The 15,756-nt window shown below is 49.9% G+C and overlaps 3 protein-coding genes across 3 annotated transcripts; 1 reads left to right on the top strand and 2 right to left on the bottom strand.

Annotated features, from left to right (window-relative positions):
- Positions 1 to 4,655: 4,655 nt before the first annotated feature.
- MRS44_013724 (uncharacterized protein) lies at positions 4,656 to 5,496 on the top strand (the record flags this gene model as incomplete). Its single annotated transcript, XM_065617182.1, has 2 exons — positions 4,656 to 4,737; positions 4,961 to 5,496. The coding sequence occupies 2 exons, from the start codon at positions 4,656 to 4,658 to the stop codon at positions 5,494 to 5,496; spliced, it is 618 nt and encodes a 205-aa protein (XP_065473254.1).
- Positions 5,497 to 10,164: 4,668 nt separating this feature from the next.
- MRS44_013723 (uncharacterized protein) lies at positions 10,165 to 12,600 on the bottom strand (the record flags this gene model as incomplete). The annotated part of the gene is made up of 6 exons (XM_065617181.1): positions 10,165 to 10,648; positions 10,842 to 11,189; positions 11,252 to 11,559; positions 11,617 to 11,802; positions 11,888 to 12,238; positions 12,385 to 12,600. 6 exons carry the CDS (start codon positions 12,598 to 12,600, stop codon positions 10,165 to 10,167), a joined length of 1,893 nt encoding a protein of 630 aa, XP_065473253.1.
- A 1,514-nt stretch (positions 12,601 to 14,114) lies between these two features.
- MRS44_013722 (uncharacterized protein) lies at positions 14,115 to 14,846 on the bottom strand (the record flags this gene model as incomplete). Its single annotated transcript, XM_065617180.1, has 1 exon — positions 14,115 to 14,846. The coding sequence occupies one exon, from the start codon at positions 14,844 to 14,846 to the stop codon at positions 14,115 to 14,117; it is 732 nt and encodes a 243-aa protein (XP_065473252.1).
- Positions 14,847 to 15,756: the final 910 nt, after the last annotated feature.

Below are 15,756 nucleotides of genomic sequence, written 5' to 3'. Positions count from 1 at the left end.
ACCACTTCCACTTTATACTATCTCCCGCCTACCAAAAAATCAACGCAATCTCTACTAAAAATTCAGCAGCGACTCCAGGCCACTGAGTCGCAGAAAACCCCATATAGATAAAAACGGCGCTAAAAATTCCCAGGAGGCTTAGTCGTAGAAAAGCCAAAGGGGCCAAGTCGATGGTATTTTAGGTAGCAAATTAGGGAGTAGTTTTATTGGGGTTGCCTCACGTGATGACCACACTGCACAATAGACTTCCCGGCTCGGGAGGTTCACTGAGGGGTTTTCTTCCCTCCTGCAACTGCCTCACGGGGAGTCAATTGCTCGCCTCGGCAGTGTCTCGTCATCTCTCACGCAGTCAAGACTCGACTTTCACCCGCCCCACCTTCCCTCTGTATATAGCACTACTACAATATACAGACACTTGCCTCCCTACGAGGGAGCGCGGACGGGCCCTCTCTGACGCTGCGGTCTAACACGCTTACGCATAAGACCGCAGTGACAGGTGACCCGTTGCGGCCAAACTACACACACTCTGTCCCTCTTGACTGCGTGAGGTCACCAATAAAGCCCATTATAAGACGACCCCACACAACCTTGGGAATAGCACTTGTAAAAATCTCCATACCAGGCTCTTGGCCTTCAATGGCGCCCTAGCCATTCTTCGTTCCTCAAGGCTCTATGCGCAAGCCGCGACCGGCTTGCCTCTCCTGTTAGCTATTATTGTAGCAGTGAACACCGCCAGGAGGGACACTCGCTTATTGGTGAACGGATTGGGTGGTCGCGTCATCACACTCCCAGCACGGCGGGTATTTTAGACAAGTAGGCCGAGGGCCATTTTTGTCTGTCGTCTGAAAAGAGGATACACCTTCAGCCTAAGTCCAATCTACACTGCCCTACAACGAGATTCCTAGTCAAGCTCTGCTTCTCCTTTTCGCCTCATTGTCAAGTGTTCTAAAACAGCTGGCAATTACACCTATATATGTGCCTACTCGGGCTTGGTCCCTAGTATTCTCTGCCTCTCCTCAGACTGTTTGCGAGGATGAAAAGTGAATTCATTGTGATTTCTAACTGCAAGCATGCCAAATGGCTTCTCACGAGTTTGAGTATCTGAACTATGGAAGCAATGACAATCAACAAGAAGCAAAGCCTTATCCTGATTCCTTTATACTGCAGCCAAGGATAAGAGCGACAGCAACATTTTGCTTCTCAGAAATACACGCTCCTGGGTCAGTTCCTCCTGGTGATTGAGATTAGAGAACGAGCCAACGAACTCACTCACTTACAAGGATAAGGTCTTCTGCTTCCACACTGTCACTAAGTGTCTGGTGTATTCTAACTGCTATTGCTGAAGCTTATATGGCTTAGGCAGCCCTTCCATCGTTGAACCGGTCGGCTCTAATCCACGATTTACATATAGGACAGGTGTCGTGGCGTCTAAAGAACCATTGACTGAAGCAACTTGAATGAAAGATGTGACCGCATTGTAAATACCGGATTGCGTCCTCGTCTAACATTGGCTCCAAACAAATTGCACTGAGAAATAGTCAGAAAATAGAGTTGATATAGTATTAGACTCGTGTGCCCACCAGGTATCAAAACCGAATGCAATGTTCGCCATATCATTCGTTTCGGCCTTCCACTGCTTATAAGTTCGTTCAGGGGCAACTTGGTCCAGTAGCGCCGGCTCAGACCCGTCGTCGCTAATCAACTCTGATATATCGTCGCCAGACATAGTCCCATATCCTGCGGCCACTGCATCTCGGCTTGGATGCCAATAGGATCTTAGAAGCCAAGAGCTTAGTGTACCTCAGTATATATTGCCACAAACATTATGATACCGGGGAACCAACATCACATAACATATTAGTGCCAGGATGTAGATAGCGAGGAGGATGAGTCCGAATGGTAAGTCCGTGGCTGGCTGCGAGTGTTTGCGAGTCTCGTCGGATGTAACAGTAAGAATAAAGACTACCATGCTGAGGATGGCTGGGTCTATTTTACGAGTCTATTAAATTCTGGGTGCAATAAATTAAATCAAGAGCTACTTCATTTGGCCCGTTTATATACCGTACAAAGCGGACATATCCCTCACCTCATCTTCCCAATCAAGAAGAACCTCATCAACTCCTCCAGCCCGTCCTGGGGGCCCCTTCCACTGTCCCGCTTTCTCCACACCCTCTACCACGTTGTTGAGCCCACTCTCTGGTCTCGACGCCCGTGCCGACGCTGCCCAGCGTGTTTCCCACTTGCTGCCCCGTCAAGTCGGTGTTGCCAGTCACTGTATTGCATGTTACCCACGCCGCGCGCCACTGCTCCCGTCACGCTGACGAGCGTGGGCGTGACGCCTGTCGATCGTGTTTCCTAGCGTGCGCGTGACGAACTCGGCGCCGCCCGTGGTGTTGTCGGTAGTGGTGCTCTTTTGGTTTGTATGGCGTGGTGTTTTGGGTACAGGTGGTTTGTTGGTCTTAGAATAGGGGCCTTATGCATACGTTTGGTTGAAATATCGAGGTAGCTTGGCCGCCCTCGCGGTGTTTTGTCTGGCAGATCTGTGGCGTGATTCTCATCATTTAAGCCCACCTACATTACCCTAAGCTTGGTGGACAAGACGATCGAAACAAGTTCCATGCCCGAAATGACGCTAATACACACTCCCAGCTTGTCACCTTCACATCTCCATTGGATCAAATTTCCCACGCCAATATCCTCCTTCGCCTACAATGACGTACCTGGGTAGTGCTCGTGTGTGCCGTGTGGGGGAATTGCCAGTGTGTGGTAATGGGCCCTGCTCTGGCGGAGCCTGTCTCGAGACCCTCGAGGGTAGGGTCGGCGAACTCGTGAATTTGTTCAAAAGTCACCTCGGAACAGCTCACTCACTTGCCACTGGAATTTATGGGTGCCGATGTGAGACCATTAGAATGCCCCGACCACCGGTGCCGACGCGAAGATCTCTTGCGTGGCCATGACTTTGCCTGCCTGAATTCACTCAAGGGCCCAAGGCAGTTCCGCCCTTCTACCACAACGGCTCGCTTCTTTTCCATTTCGTCCGTCTTCTTATAATAAATTTGTCTGTTGAACGGCCAAAGCCTCATGGTTTAAGTTATGGAAACTAGAATAATATAGCTGTACGAAGGCCACACAACGGACCGATAGAGCGGTAAGAGATACCCCATCGAGAGGGAAGAAGGCTAGAGATTAATAATGTCATCAATGGATCAGTGGCTATTGTAGTCGAAGGTTTTGAGACCCAAAGGACTTAGCCACTGTCGAGTCTTCATTCCTTCACTCAACCGCCCTGACACGGACTTCAATAAATTCCCTCAATAACATTAATTCTTGGCCATACAAAATGAACTCATCTCTTCTAGCCGCTTGTTTGTAATATGTTTAGCCATAGGCCCCCCCTTCATCGAGGCATCTCCTGGTCGACACGTTGCTCTATATCCAATTTTAATGTCTTATTGATCGGCCATGATCTTTTCAAGAATCACAATAAACTCGAGATTCAGTTGATAAATCCCATTCCTGTCTGTCAAATTGAGACCCGCAATGTAACTAAATAATGGTGACGTGTCCAAATACACGCTATGTGTAGGTTGAACCCGATATGGCAACTCCTCGCTGCCTGATGTCTCTCATGCTTTAATGCGGTACCCAAACCTCGCCCACATAGACCATCGCCTAATGAGCTTCTGCTAGTCCTGGATCACCTTCTCTGTTTGGAATAAATATCGCCTTGCACAATGGGCAGTCGACATGGTGTTTTTGGAACCAAGAGTCGATGCAGCTCATATGAAACAAGTGTTTGCATTTCAATCGTCGGACGTTGTCTCCATCTACTAGGACTTCGAGGCAGATTACACTACCACGATGTCAGTATTGTCGGGAAAATTGCACCACTTGCAACGCACCAGACCTCAGCTGAGCTGGACTGGGCTGAAGCACAGGTTGCCTGCCTGTTGAAGCCGTCGACCTGCTTGTACCTCTGTGAGGGATTGGCTTCATTTAGCGTTTGTGCATCGATCGACTCCCTCGATGTCCCTTTTGCGCTCTCGACGTCTCTCCTAGGTTGGCGAGAAATACTTTGTCCTTTCACCAGATGGCTTTTGTTCATTAGCGTGCACATGGATCGCAGGAACTTGGAAGGTATCACGTACAGAATCAGGAACACGAAGGCTATGGCGATGATGACGACAAATACCACCAGGAGCGGTATAGGCAACCCTAGCGTTGAGGCATCGTAGTCGTTTGGCTGAGTCGAGTTGCCTGCATTGAAGCTCATGAGCTGTATTTGTTCGTGAATATACCCGTGGTCAAGCTCGGGCCGCGTTCGACAGATGTGATGAGCGATGGTTCATCTTGGCTCATTAATATATCTGGGGGGCCAGCAATGGTCTTTGATGACGCTCAAAGCGCTTGGGACACATCGGGAGCTGATCAAATATCATGACGTAATCATACGACGCCTACCAAGAACGCGCAATTTCTTGAAGGGGTAGTGGTTGCCTCCCCAGTTTCCGGAGCTTTATCGTCAAATAGTTGCTCCGGTCATGGCAAAATGCCGCCCTTTCAGGTGACGTAATGAGCAGTTGTGTGCCACTAGAATAATCGGTCACATGCAGGCAAACAGGAAAAGGGGGATAAAGAAAAACGCTCTCCACAAGATGATCGTCGCAGCAAGTTCCGCCCATCTTCTTGCGCCAGCCCTTGCCACACGCCATCCACCCCATCATCGTGTTGACCACGGTGTGTGCTATCCACAGCCATGCGGCGTGCTCGTTCCGGAACGCAAGCACGGCCTCTACATTGAGCTCGTCTATCGCTGCCCTTAAAATCAAAGCTAATCACACGAATACAAAACCCCTGATTTGAAATGCCATTTGATATATACATGTCCTAGCCTCTATGTTTTATGCATCTAAAATGCGAGGATAGATCCACATTAAAATAAGATGCTAATATGCCATAGGGCTTGTCGTACGCTTTATTGGCGCTGGCAACACATTCCGTATCTTCCTACCTGACTTAAAGGCGGTCCTTGCGGAGTTTACAATCACCGAGGACCAGATCGGATACTTTGTTGCAAATAACGTGATGAAAAACGATACATGTCTTGAGGACCTGTCTTCTGGCTTCAACGTCGATAGAGCATGGCGCCGTTTTCGCTGCATGGGCCATGTGAACAATCTTGTCACGCGGGCGCTTCTTTTTGGCAAAGATCCCGACGGCTTTGCCGAGGATATAGAGGAGATTGCTGATGATCTTCTCAGGCAGATGAAGCAGTGGCGCAAGGCAGGTCCAGATGAAAGGCGCACGCAAAGAAGTGAATCTGAAAGAGTCCGGTCGGTACAGCCAAAAAGGACGAAAGAAGTGTGTGGCTGTAGGAGGTCGGCCATGTGGCTGCGTCGTAAGCGCCTGGGTTGGCTGAGCGGCCCAGGACGGTTTTGTGTGAAGATCTGGTATCCCATGAGTGCCCACAAGGCTCCAACCAGTACCTTGCCCTAGTGTTATATCATTAACAATTGGCCGCTTCTTTTAGCCGAAGAGCTGCTAAAGACTTATCATCACGATACTTAGTTCTCAAGCAGATGATAGAGAGCGAAGATGTATCGCCGCCACTGGAAGCCCTGATTGGTACGAACCCCCCGTTGTGACCTCCTTGGAGCCTTGTGGGCACTCATGGGATAGGCAGAGGAATTGATTCGACGGCTGATTCGACGGCCGAATCAATATGAAGGGAAGGGGTTATTGGCAGATGACTGACTAGGTCAAGGCCAGCTCACAAGAGCCTAATATGGTTGCGATTAATGAGGTGCATGCTGAAACGGGTTCGGGCTGTGTTGGAGTTGCGGGACTCGCATCTGCATATGCCTGCGCGCCATCGCGAATCCCTGACAAGACCCCAGCGAACCTTGTCCCTTGCCTGTGCAACCGAGGACGAGAGGTTGCTGAATGATGATGTGCCTGAACGCATCGCTGATGGCTTCTATGGAGTTGATTGATTGGTTGATTCCATGATTTCCAGCCCTGTAATTCCCCCTAAAAAATTTTCTCTTCCGGCAGCTGTTAGTGGATTGCTAGGGGAGGGGCACTTTTCAGGCCACTCGACCACACTTTTGTCTTCAAGGCATAACAGACACAGAGAAGACCTTGGAAGAGTTCATCTTTGCAATAGCTAGTCTCGACACTCAGTCGGACCCCACGACTGCCTTCAGAACTAGGGCACTGCGGCAGCAGCTTTAGCAAAAAATGTGAGAGAATACTGGCTCGTTCAAAACCATGGGTTAACTACTCACGTCTGCACATCCCGCTGACGTGCGACAGGCTTGACAAGGAGTGCCTTTGAGCCGGTGCTAAGCTGTGCTTGTATTGACGTGCTTTAGCGAAACCTACAGTAGAGGGAACTACGGGTGGGAGATCTTCCTTTCTGAGGGTTGGAGTTCAGCTCCCCTTGAGCCGTTGAGGCGGCAGCAACTTCAGATAGCTTAGCCCAGCACGCCCTGTGCCCCCGGGGGGCGTGCCCGGACGAAAAATACATGTCCAGCGATGCCCGGTTAGTGGGGGCCAGCTAACAGCCGGCACATCCTTGCTGCAACTCAAGCTAAAAACGCTCGCTGATGCTAGTGTGGCAGACAGCTTCAACTCCGTGTCGTTCAGGGACTGCGATAGGCTTCCAAGGTCGGAGCAAGTCATCTAATTGCCAGGATGATGGGCGAAGGGCATTGTCATCATTGCGGAGGGACCAATATCTGCCATGCAATGCCATCGCCATGGCTGAACCCTGCGCCGAGCGGTCAGTTACCCCAGGGATAAAAGAAGACGCAAGGTTATTCTATGGCAGCAGCCAATGGCAGCTCAAGGAGCCTCCGACAGACTGAGCCAATCGCATAGCGCGGACATTGCTCCGGCTCACGACACTTTGTCGAGGGGCGTGCCTTGCGAGGCATCAAATTTACCGTTTAGCTATGTCCGATGCAACCAACAGCTTCCTCTGCTTTGACTCTAACTCCCAGTCAGCATCTAAACCCCAGCAATGTCCAAGAGATACCGCCAGCTGCTCCCAGCTCCCAGCTCAGGCGATACTCCCTCGAACTCGCATCCATCGGGCTCGTCTTCCATTCGCTCCTCGGCGACAAGCCCCTGAAATGACAACGGATTGGAACACAACTAGCATGCAATGGGTGCCGCAAAAGGAAGACCCGTGTAAGTGCATTTATTTTCCATCTTCCCCCTTTGCTCCCTTAACTCGGATACCTAGTGTGACGGACAGCGGCCTTATTGTGAGGCCTGCCGACGACGAGGCGAGAACGATCCATGTACCTACGACGATAGCTGCAACCAGAGCCAGCTGACCATAGAAACAGAGCAAATCCTCGAACTATTCGAAGTTATGAAGTCTGTCCCCGAGAGCCAGGCCATCGAAATCCTGCGACTTCTTCCATACCACAACAAACCTAGGGCCATTCTGTCTACCGTGCAAGCGAACGGGAGTTCAGAACGTCGTCTATTGGAATAAGAATGGCTTCCTATATCCACAAGGCACTCGGGGCTAGAGCACGAGCTTATGTTAAGAATCTAATATCCTTCCCGCCGTTGCAGCCCGTCGAGTCCAACATTTTGAAGTCAGTCACACTACCCTGAGGAATTCTCCTCACTAAAGATCATGCCTACGTGTTGTCTCGGGCCGTCTTGACTCCAAGCTGACACTCTGGGCAGTCCTCAGCACCGGCCATCTTGCAATAGCCGATGGCGAGGCGAGTCGATCGCCGTCTGTAGGTAGCGTCAGCCTGTCGTCCGATCCCGAAGCCAACCCATTCTAGCCATCGGAGAATATTCGAGCTATGTTTATGGCTGGCCTGAACCTTGCTATGATGGATCCTGAGGAGGCGAGCGTGGAGAGTCTGGCCTATAGGTTTGAGGATATAGCGCTATTCCGAGAGTTTGTAAATAACGAGGACTTAAGCGAGGACGAGCCTATGGAGGATGAGACTTTAGCCTGGGAAGCGCTATGAGAATAGTTCTAGGGTCATAAGGTTAGGTGTCATGAGCAATGGATAAGTTCTTGAGACTTCTTGCGGTAACCCACACCGTTTGTTATTCCCGTCTATTTTTATGGTCTTGGAGCGGCACTCAATTAACTAGAAGGCTCAAAGCCAGCCAATCCGTGTCGTTATGATGGCACTAAACCAATTCAACTATCCCATGAAGGACCACCTATCACACAGTGCTCGCTCACAAGGCGAGTGAATATTCAAGGAAACAGGGCGAAGTAGTGCACCACAGATCATTGTTCGCGGCCATGCTTGTATTCATCGTGAGTGCCAAGACAAGGCAGGTATTGGTACATTCCGAGACCCTCTTGCTTCCTCGACCGAATGGACTAGCTCCATTCCTTCGCAAGAGTATCCCGTGTCGCCTTCCACTTCCGAGTCGATATCCCATGAAATCTCTCCCGGCACCTCGGATGGCCGACACGACTCTTTGTCAACCTATTCGGAGAAGCGGAAACGAAAGCGAAACACCGGCGAGCGCGCTTCTATAAAGCCATCGAGGCGCGGTTCCTCTAAGAAGAAGGAGGCCGAAGTAGCAGATGAAGAAGTCAGTAGAGATTTAAAAACTCGCCGCAGTATTCGCGAGGCTGGGTCTGCGAGTATCTCGTCTCCTGAACGAGATCAAGACGACTATACTAGGCGAGCCTAAGAGAGAAATCGAATTGCATTAATTAAATTTCGAGTTGGGAAGAGGGAAGATGCAAAGCAACTTAAATCTGACGGAGGATATAGAGCAGATTAACGGTGACTTATTTACCTGCGTGGCAGACGGGACTCTCCAAGTCTATAACTTTAAGATAAAGCTCCTCTAACACAGCGATTGCAACTGCTCCCTCATCCAGAGCTCTATCGCAAACGAAGCCAACCGCTACATCCGAGACGGGTAATGAAAAACATCATCAGCAGCATTGGCTCTACCATAATTAGAATCTAGACGAGGTACAAGGAAACCTGTGCGTTGTACGATTCGGAGAAACGACGATGATCTTAACGAAGAACATGAATCAACATGACGACGATTAATAGATCATTACTATGCCTGAATGATTTAGGACGGTGCCAGGAGAGAGATGGTAGTCTGGGGTCTGTTAGACTTTTCTTGTGAGCCGCAGCGACGTGGCGCTGTTTAGGGACCTGCCCGAACGAAAAATATACATACACACATATATAACTGCATCACAGCGAAAGCCAACTTTAATATTCTCAAGAAAAGACCTCCATTAATATAAGTACTTCAGCCACCCTGAAACCACACTGGAGAGTAGGTACGGAGTCATGGTTGATTGATCCACAGTCATTCTTGTCCGGACTCCGCTGTTGGGGCATCCAGGGGACCCCTAAAGACCATTGAAGGCTAGAACCACATCCCTACATTCCTATTCCCAAGAGATGCCGGTTATCTACCCATTCATACCCACTTCTTAATGTCTTCACTGGGATAGGCCGAGAATAGGTGGTGCGGGCGGCGATTAGGTTCGCCATGGATACGGAGACTTGATGCAAACCGGACTAGATGACTTCCTAACCAATAGCATTTAGCGGTCAAACCTAGCGATACCAACACCAAACAGCCTCAAGCTGGCAGACCACGCTTCAGCTTCTGAAGATAGGATGCTGAACACTTAGAGAAATTGGCCTTCAAGCAGGACAGTAATTTGAGGTCCGGGCTGGAAAGAGTTGGTTCAGGTTCTTGGCTAACTGAATTAAATGAAGCACGGAGTGCAATGCAGCCAGCGGATGGCATCCTGTCACGTATTCTTGGCGGCTCGTTGCAAAGTTCACGATCCAAGTTATTATCCCTCCCGGTCCCTGGCAAGCCTCAACTTTGGTAAAGTTGTATCGCACGGGGCCCAGGCCTTGGACTGTGTCGAGAATCAAGGCCGTGCTCGGCATATCGGACCCGACAAACCTCGCCTTATCGGACGGGGAATGATTGCATTCCACAGTTCTCTCACGGTTTTTCATCCATTGACCAGAGATGGCCTGTAACTGACAGACTGACAACATAATCCATGCCATCTCGAGCTTCAAAATTCCCGTCAGACAGGAAACAAACACAATATAAAGTTACCAGGTTCATTGACTAGGAGGCAAATCCGACAACTACTAGCTTTCAACCAGCCTACTCGGACCCTCTATCCGGTGTCATGGCCATGCTACTCTCACTCTCATTCGCCTCAAGTGCCAACCGATCATACTTCTTAGCCAGGTTCTTCACCGTCTCCATCTGCCAATCCTCATCCAGCATCATAATTGTCACCGGAAACATCGATCTAACGTAGTATGGGACTAGTGGTTGATCATCCTTCCACGTCGTGTGTCGCCTCAGCCCGTTCATGTCTTCTTTCGTCATGCGGTCCCGCATCAGCCGGCACATGGCGGACGAGACGTATACGTGCTGGCCTTGGTCGTAGAGGCCTTTGACAGCGAGGATCAGTGTTGCGCGTAGGATTTTAAGAGTTTCCACATCACTCGGGGATACTGAGTCGCTATTCATGTTCTCGATGGTCGTATATGCTAGGATGGAGAGGAAGTAGGTCAGGTATGTGTCGCTGTGCTCGAAGCTGTGGCGTAGGTAGTAGAGACGAAGTACAGTTTCGAGACATCTTAAAGCGTATGTAACAGATTTGAAAAGTCGAGTGTCATTATTGACTGCTTCAACACCTGTTAATAGGCGTGACTTGGTCTCTTCTAGCACCATTTGGGCAATTTTGAAAAGCAAAACACAGTACTCCATGCTGCCTATATGTCAACCTCAAGGCCCGCGTAATGTAGTCATATTGTCTTTTTGAAACTTACTGCATTATGAGCTGACACGGTAGCACTGCCTTGTGCGACTTGATGGGTTCTGGGAGAGCATTGTACCAGTCGTCGAGTACCTTTCGAAAACGAGCAAGTTCGCTTGCTGGCAAACTCCGAGCTGTTTTTTGGCCCTCGAACATGATACAGGCAATGCCATTTGCAATACGGCGTAGTTCCGTTTGAGCTCGATAGACATATCCAAAGTGCATTGGTACGAGTATCGAACTGGGCGGGTATCTTAACCAGAGTTCCCCATACCACGAGGGTTCCTCGGCTAGGTCTGGCATAGGCGTCGCTGGAGGTTCTCTGATCAGGGGAGCCCTAAAGTTGTGGAAGGCCTGCAATCTATCGCCTATTCATCAGCCTCTCCCCCCAGATTGTGTAGAACATGGAGTAAGAAGACCCACGATTGCCAACGATATAGGGCCCAAGCAGTAAATACACGGGCAGTCCTCGTTCTCCCTTCCGTTTGCTCCGGCGCAAAAAGCTTCAGGCCCTGTGCCAATAGAACCGACTGAATCAGATAAGATACGCCGACCTGATCCAGCCCATTAATGGCATAGATAACATGTAGCACCATTGCTGCATGCAAAGTAGTGAGCTTGACCTTACCGCTCTCTAGCTCCCAGAGTCGTTTCGCCTCTGCGAGGAACCTATAGCCTAGAGTCTCTGGTCTCCAAAACTGGGCACGGTGGGTGGTTCCACGATAGCTATGCTGAAAGAGAGAGAGAGATTTAGCAGATCCCCGTGTTGTTGCATTCTCGTGACCTACACATGCTTCAGCCAGGACAGCGTTGACGAGTAAAGGAGAGCAAAATCGAGTGTCGCCGTCTCTCATGGCCTTGAGGAAAATGTCCTTCTGAAAACAAGTGTAATTCGTATAGTCATGGAGAAAGTACGCTCGCAAGAGTGCTCGCAGCAACTCATCGTCTGTCTCAATCGATGTCCACTTTGGAAACTTGAATGTTCGGTATGTGAGGGTCCATCAGTTCTGCTGCGTTATACGGCGTCATGTAAATGGTCTCGCACTGGCTTGCCCAAACCTCCGTTTGCTCTGCTGACTGCGGCAGAGCGTGGGACGTAATTTCGAATACTGGTGAGCCGAGATACGGGTTGTCCGGTGATAACAGAGCAGCCGGCATGGAAGTGGAATAAGGGAACTCATAATGAAGTCGTGTCTCTGGCGACCATGCTGGCTGTAGCGGAAGGTCGCCGTCTTTCACCTGCCGCGTGGTTGTGGCGACGTCGGCGCCCTCGCGAAGTCTGCGGAGGATGCCCTGGGCCTCCCGCTCCGGCAGACACGTCAGGAGGTGGTAGAGTTGTTCGTAGGTATTGGCCTTTTTTTGTATCTCATCGTACTTTCGCTTTAGGACATGCTGGTCCCGGTCTGAATCCTGGTAATGACATTGGACACCTCTGTTGATACAACCCCCGCATTTCGGACGATCGCCACAGCACTGCGTGGGAGAGATGGCGAGTTAGCGGGCCAAAATTGTCAGATTTCTAGAAGAAACATGGATATGTGAAACTCCACACGTACCTTGGCCTTTCGTTTCCGACACGATTCGCAGGCGATCCTTGTCAGGTTGGCTCGGGGACGGAGGGATGGTAGAGATGGTCCTTGGTCGGAACCAGAGGTGGAGCCCTCAGAATTCGATACTGGAGCTGGTAGAAGGCTACGACATCTGGAGACACTCGAAAGTAATCCGTTGTCGCCGAGAGATGGAGCTGGACGAGAAGATTGTGGAGACATCATTAAGAACGTAAGGGGACTGGATAGAGGCGAAATTCATGGAAGCGAACCAAGTCGGTCATAAAGGGGCAAAATATGATCCAAGGGACTCACGAACGCTGATGACGTAGTGTAGGGTACAGCCGAGCCCCCAAGTGGCGGGCCTGTAGCGATTCCAAAGTGCCGAGGCAGGTCGTGACGTAAGCAAGCGGCACGAACCCCGACGCAGGTACCCCGCACTTTAGATGTTCGGGGCTACCCACATCTCTGCGATCACAACAGGTGCGACCGTTCTATTCCCGGCAACGACTTTCGAACATTGTCGCATATCAAGCCCTGGCCCCACTAGCGCAGCTGCCTGCAATGCAGCTGCTACTGCCTAAACAGGCAACACTTTCATTTGTGTATAAAGAGCTGCACGACTCAACGCGTCTTGCCATTGAGTTCTTGCTCCTTAGATAATTCTCGTCAATTTGCTGATGCCATCTCTAATCCCTGTGGAGCCAATTGTCTGACGCTCTGCTTGCTGCTCTCGATCGCTGCATCAAGGGGCACGAGTCTTTGCACGGAACAGGCTTTATTCATAAGGACGTCGGGATCAACAATCTCATGATTAATTGTTGAAATGAGAAGATGCAGGTTGCTTAATTCATATCTCAAAGTGAAGTAGGGGAACCACTATTTATGTATAGGCACGATTTCTTGTAGAATGTTCCTCCTTCTTCCACACCTTGCCACCGACTTGGTCGCCTCACACTTGTGATCTCCAACATTAATTAGGACTACAACAACCCTTTCTGGCCTTTATTCTTGATCGACCTGAACCTAGTTACTAGAGAATCGCGAGACGGAACGTCGGGAGCGGATGGAAAGACAGGCATAACGCCTTTATGGCCATTGGAGTGCTTGATGGCGATCAACATTCTCTCATGCACGAGCTCGAATCGTCCTTCCGAGTCTTGTTCTGGATACGTATTCATTTCAACGGGCCAAATGAGAGCAGAATCGTTCCACGATTTAGTAGCTGGAATCTCGCGGACGCAAGGGAGCTGGCAATTTCTAAAACAGGCTTGATCAGTAACAACGATGATTAGATTAGGGTTATCGATGAAAATTTCACTTCATACTATCACCCATTGATCCCATTGGTCAACAGACATCGGAAAGCCGTGTTTCCGAGTGACAGGAGATGGGAAAGAGAGGGCAAAATATTATAGCTCGGACGACGAAGATCCTTCAGGATGCCTGGCGAGACTCCAAATTGTTGGCGGAGGGTTAGCATGGTAGGCTTGTGGAGGGGTTGGTGGTTGCGAACACCAAGAGGAGCCCAATAATGGTATGAGCGAGTGCAATTGTTTAAAAGGAGGTCGCGTCTTATCGGCGACATCACCAGTAGATCAACTCGAGTGAATCAGCCCCCGGATTCGTATTTGGCTCCTTACACGCAATGCGAGGATAGAGATGGTTCCAAAAATCCAACTCCAAAGGTTAATCAGCTGACATAATGATGAATCTTCTGTCTCAGTGGTGAAGTTCGATTACAACTCCGCATTCGAATATGCTATCTTCAGATCCTCGGCGAGCTTTAGATATCCCTTGGCATGAAAGAGCCTCAACGTTTTTGACTCTTGAGGATCACAGAGCACCACGCCCCGATCAACCAGATACTCAGTAATGCACTGAAAAGCGTCTTCTGACTCAGTCTTCGGAAGCCCTATCTCAATCTCCATCAGATGCAGCATCCCAGCCACCACGTCGTCGAGTTTCGCCTTGTATCCCAGTATCCTCAACTTCCACTTCCCATCCGGAAACGGGCCGAAGGGAACAAGCCCGTCCCAGTCGATATCGTCGTAGTGCTCGGCAAAGCAAACCTGGTCGTCGCTCCATATCTTTGAGTGAGTTCCAAGCAAGGATGCTTTCTCTCCGCAGGTGTAGAAGACACTGCTGCCGTAGCGATCCCAGACACAGGAAGCGGCTTCGGGAGTGTAGCTCGGTTTCTCGTTGAAGCGGATTTTGATCAAGGAGAAGGGCTCACCCTTGTTGACTTTCGTGCGGAACATGACGCCATGTTGCGCGTGTGTTGGAGGGAGAGTGTCAAAATAGACGATCGGATTCGACTTGTACGGTTCGCGGACATCTTCACCTAGTTTCTGGAGCACCGTTCTCGCGTCGCAGTCGCAGATGGACCATTGTAGGTGGACCTCTTCGTCGGTTTGGCCGAACGACGGGCAAGTGAAAAGCGTCCAGGCGAGGAGATCGTAGAGCTTCATGACTGCGAACTTATCGATCAGGAGTCTTCCCGGCACCAGTCAAGGAACGGTGCTCCCGATGTATATAGGGCGCGGAAAGCAGGAGAAAAGCAAGGTGGTGAGACATGTCTGAGTGAGTGACAGACGTTACGGTATTATATAAACGAGCGATCAATCATTGGCGCAGTATACTGGTATCACTGAATGACTTCGTGGTCCAGGTGATGTAGGACAGCGACGTTGTGGTGGTCAAACCCCAGTGATTGATTACACAAGGATGAATCCATCATCTAGAAATACTGGTGATGGAATGACCGCCGATCCTAGCTTCCAGTTCTCGCGTCCAATCATCGCCTCAATTTGACACGCCAGGTGACCCCATCATTGTCTAATAATGTTGTTCAACTGCGCAAGTATACTGTCACAGTAGAACTGACAAGGTCAATATCCAGCGCGTTTGTCACCACCGAATTTAGTTTTACATGGCAATTTCAGATAGGAAAAAGCTTTCAAGAATTCTAATAAACTCCTAACAGCAATTTCACATGTTGATGAAGATATCGGGTTCATGGGTAATTGATGATACTTCGCAGCAATGTTCGCCGGCACAGTATAGGGTAGTCAGCTTCCCACGGCTTACTCATGGAAGGCGACAGATGTTGTCCAAGCTGTGTTAAAATTCTGCAGCCGCTCAGTACAAGTTAATGATGCTATGCATTGTCGAGGTGTTCTCTTGGCTTGTATTGTCATCATGCAACTTTGGTTTAGTTACGCTGCAGACAATCTGCCATCAACTACAAAGTTCGGAAAACTGCCCACATGAGGAATCAAAGGATGGACGAGGGATCCTAAGTATTATTCTCCGGCCATTCTGCCAGAACCCACCATAAAAATTGGTGATATTGGCCTGTGCGATGTTGCAGGATCGGCT

The sequence above is a fragment of the Fusarium solani genome, assembly GCF_023522795.1.
Source record: "Fusarium solani strain SB1 chromosome Unknown bctg00000009, whole genome shotgun sequence".
Lineage (NCBI taxonomy): Eukaryota > Fungi > Ascomycota > Sordariomycetes > Hypocreales > Nectriaceae > Fusarium > Fusarium solani.
The sequence above is the reverse complement of the archived record's forward strand: the minus strand, read 5'-3'. Positions and strand labels throughout refer to the sequence as shown.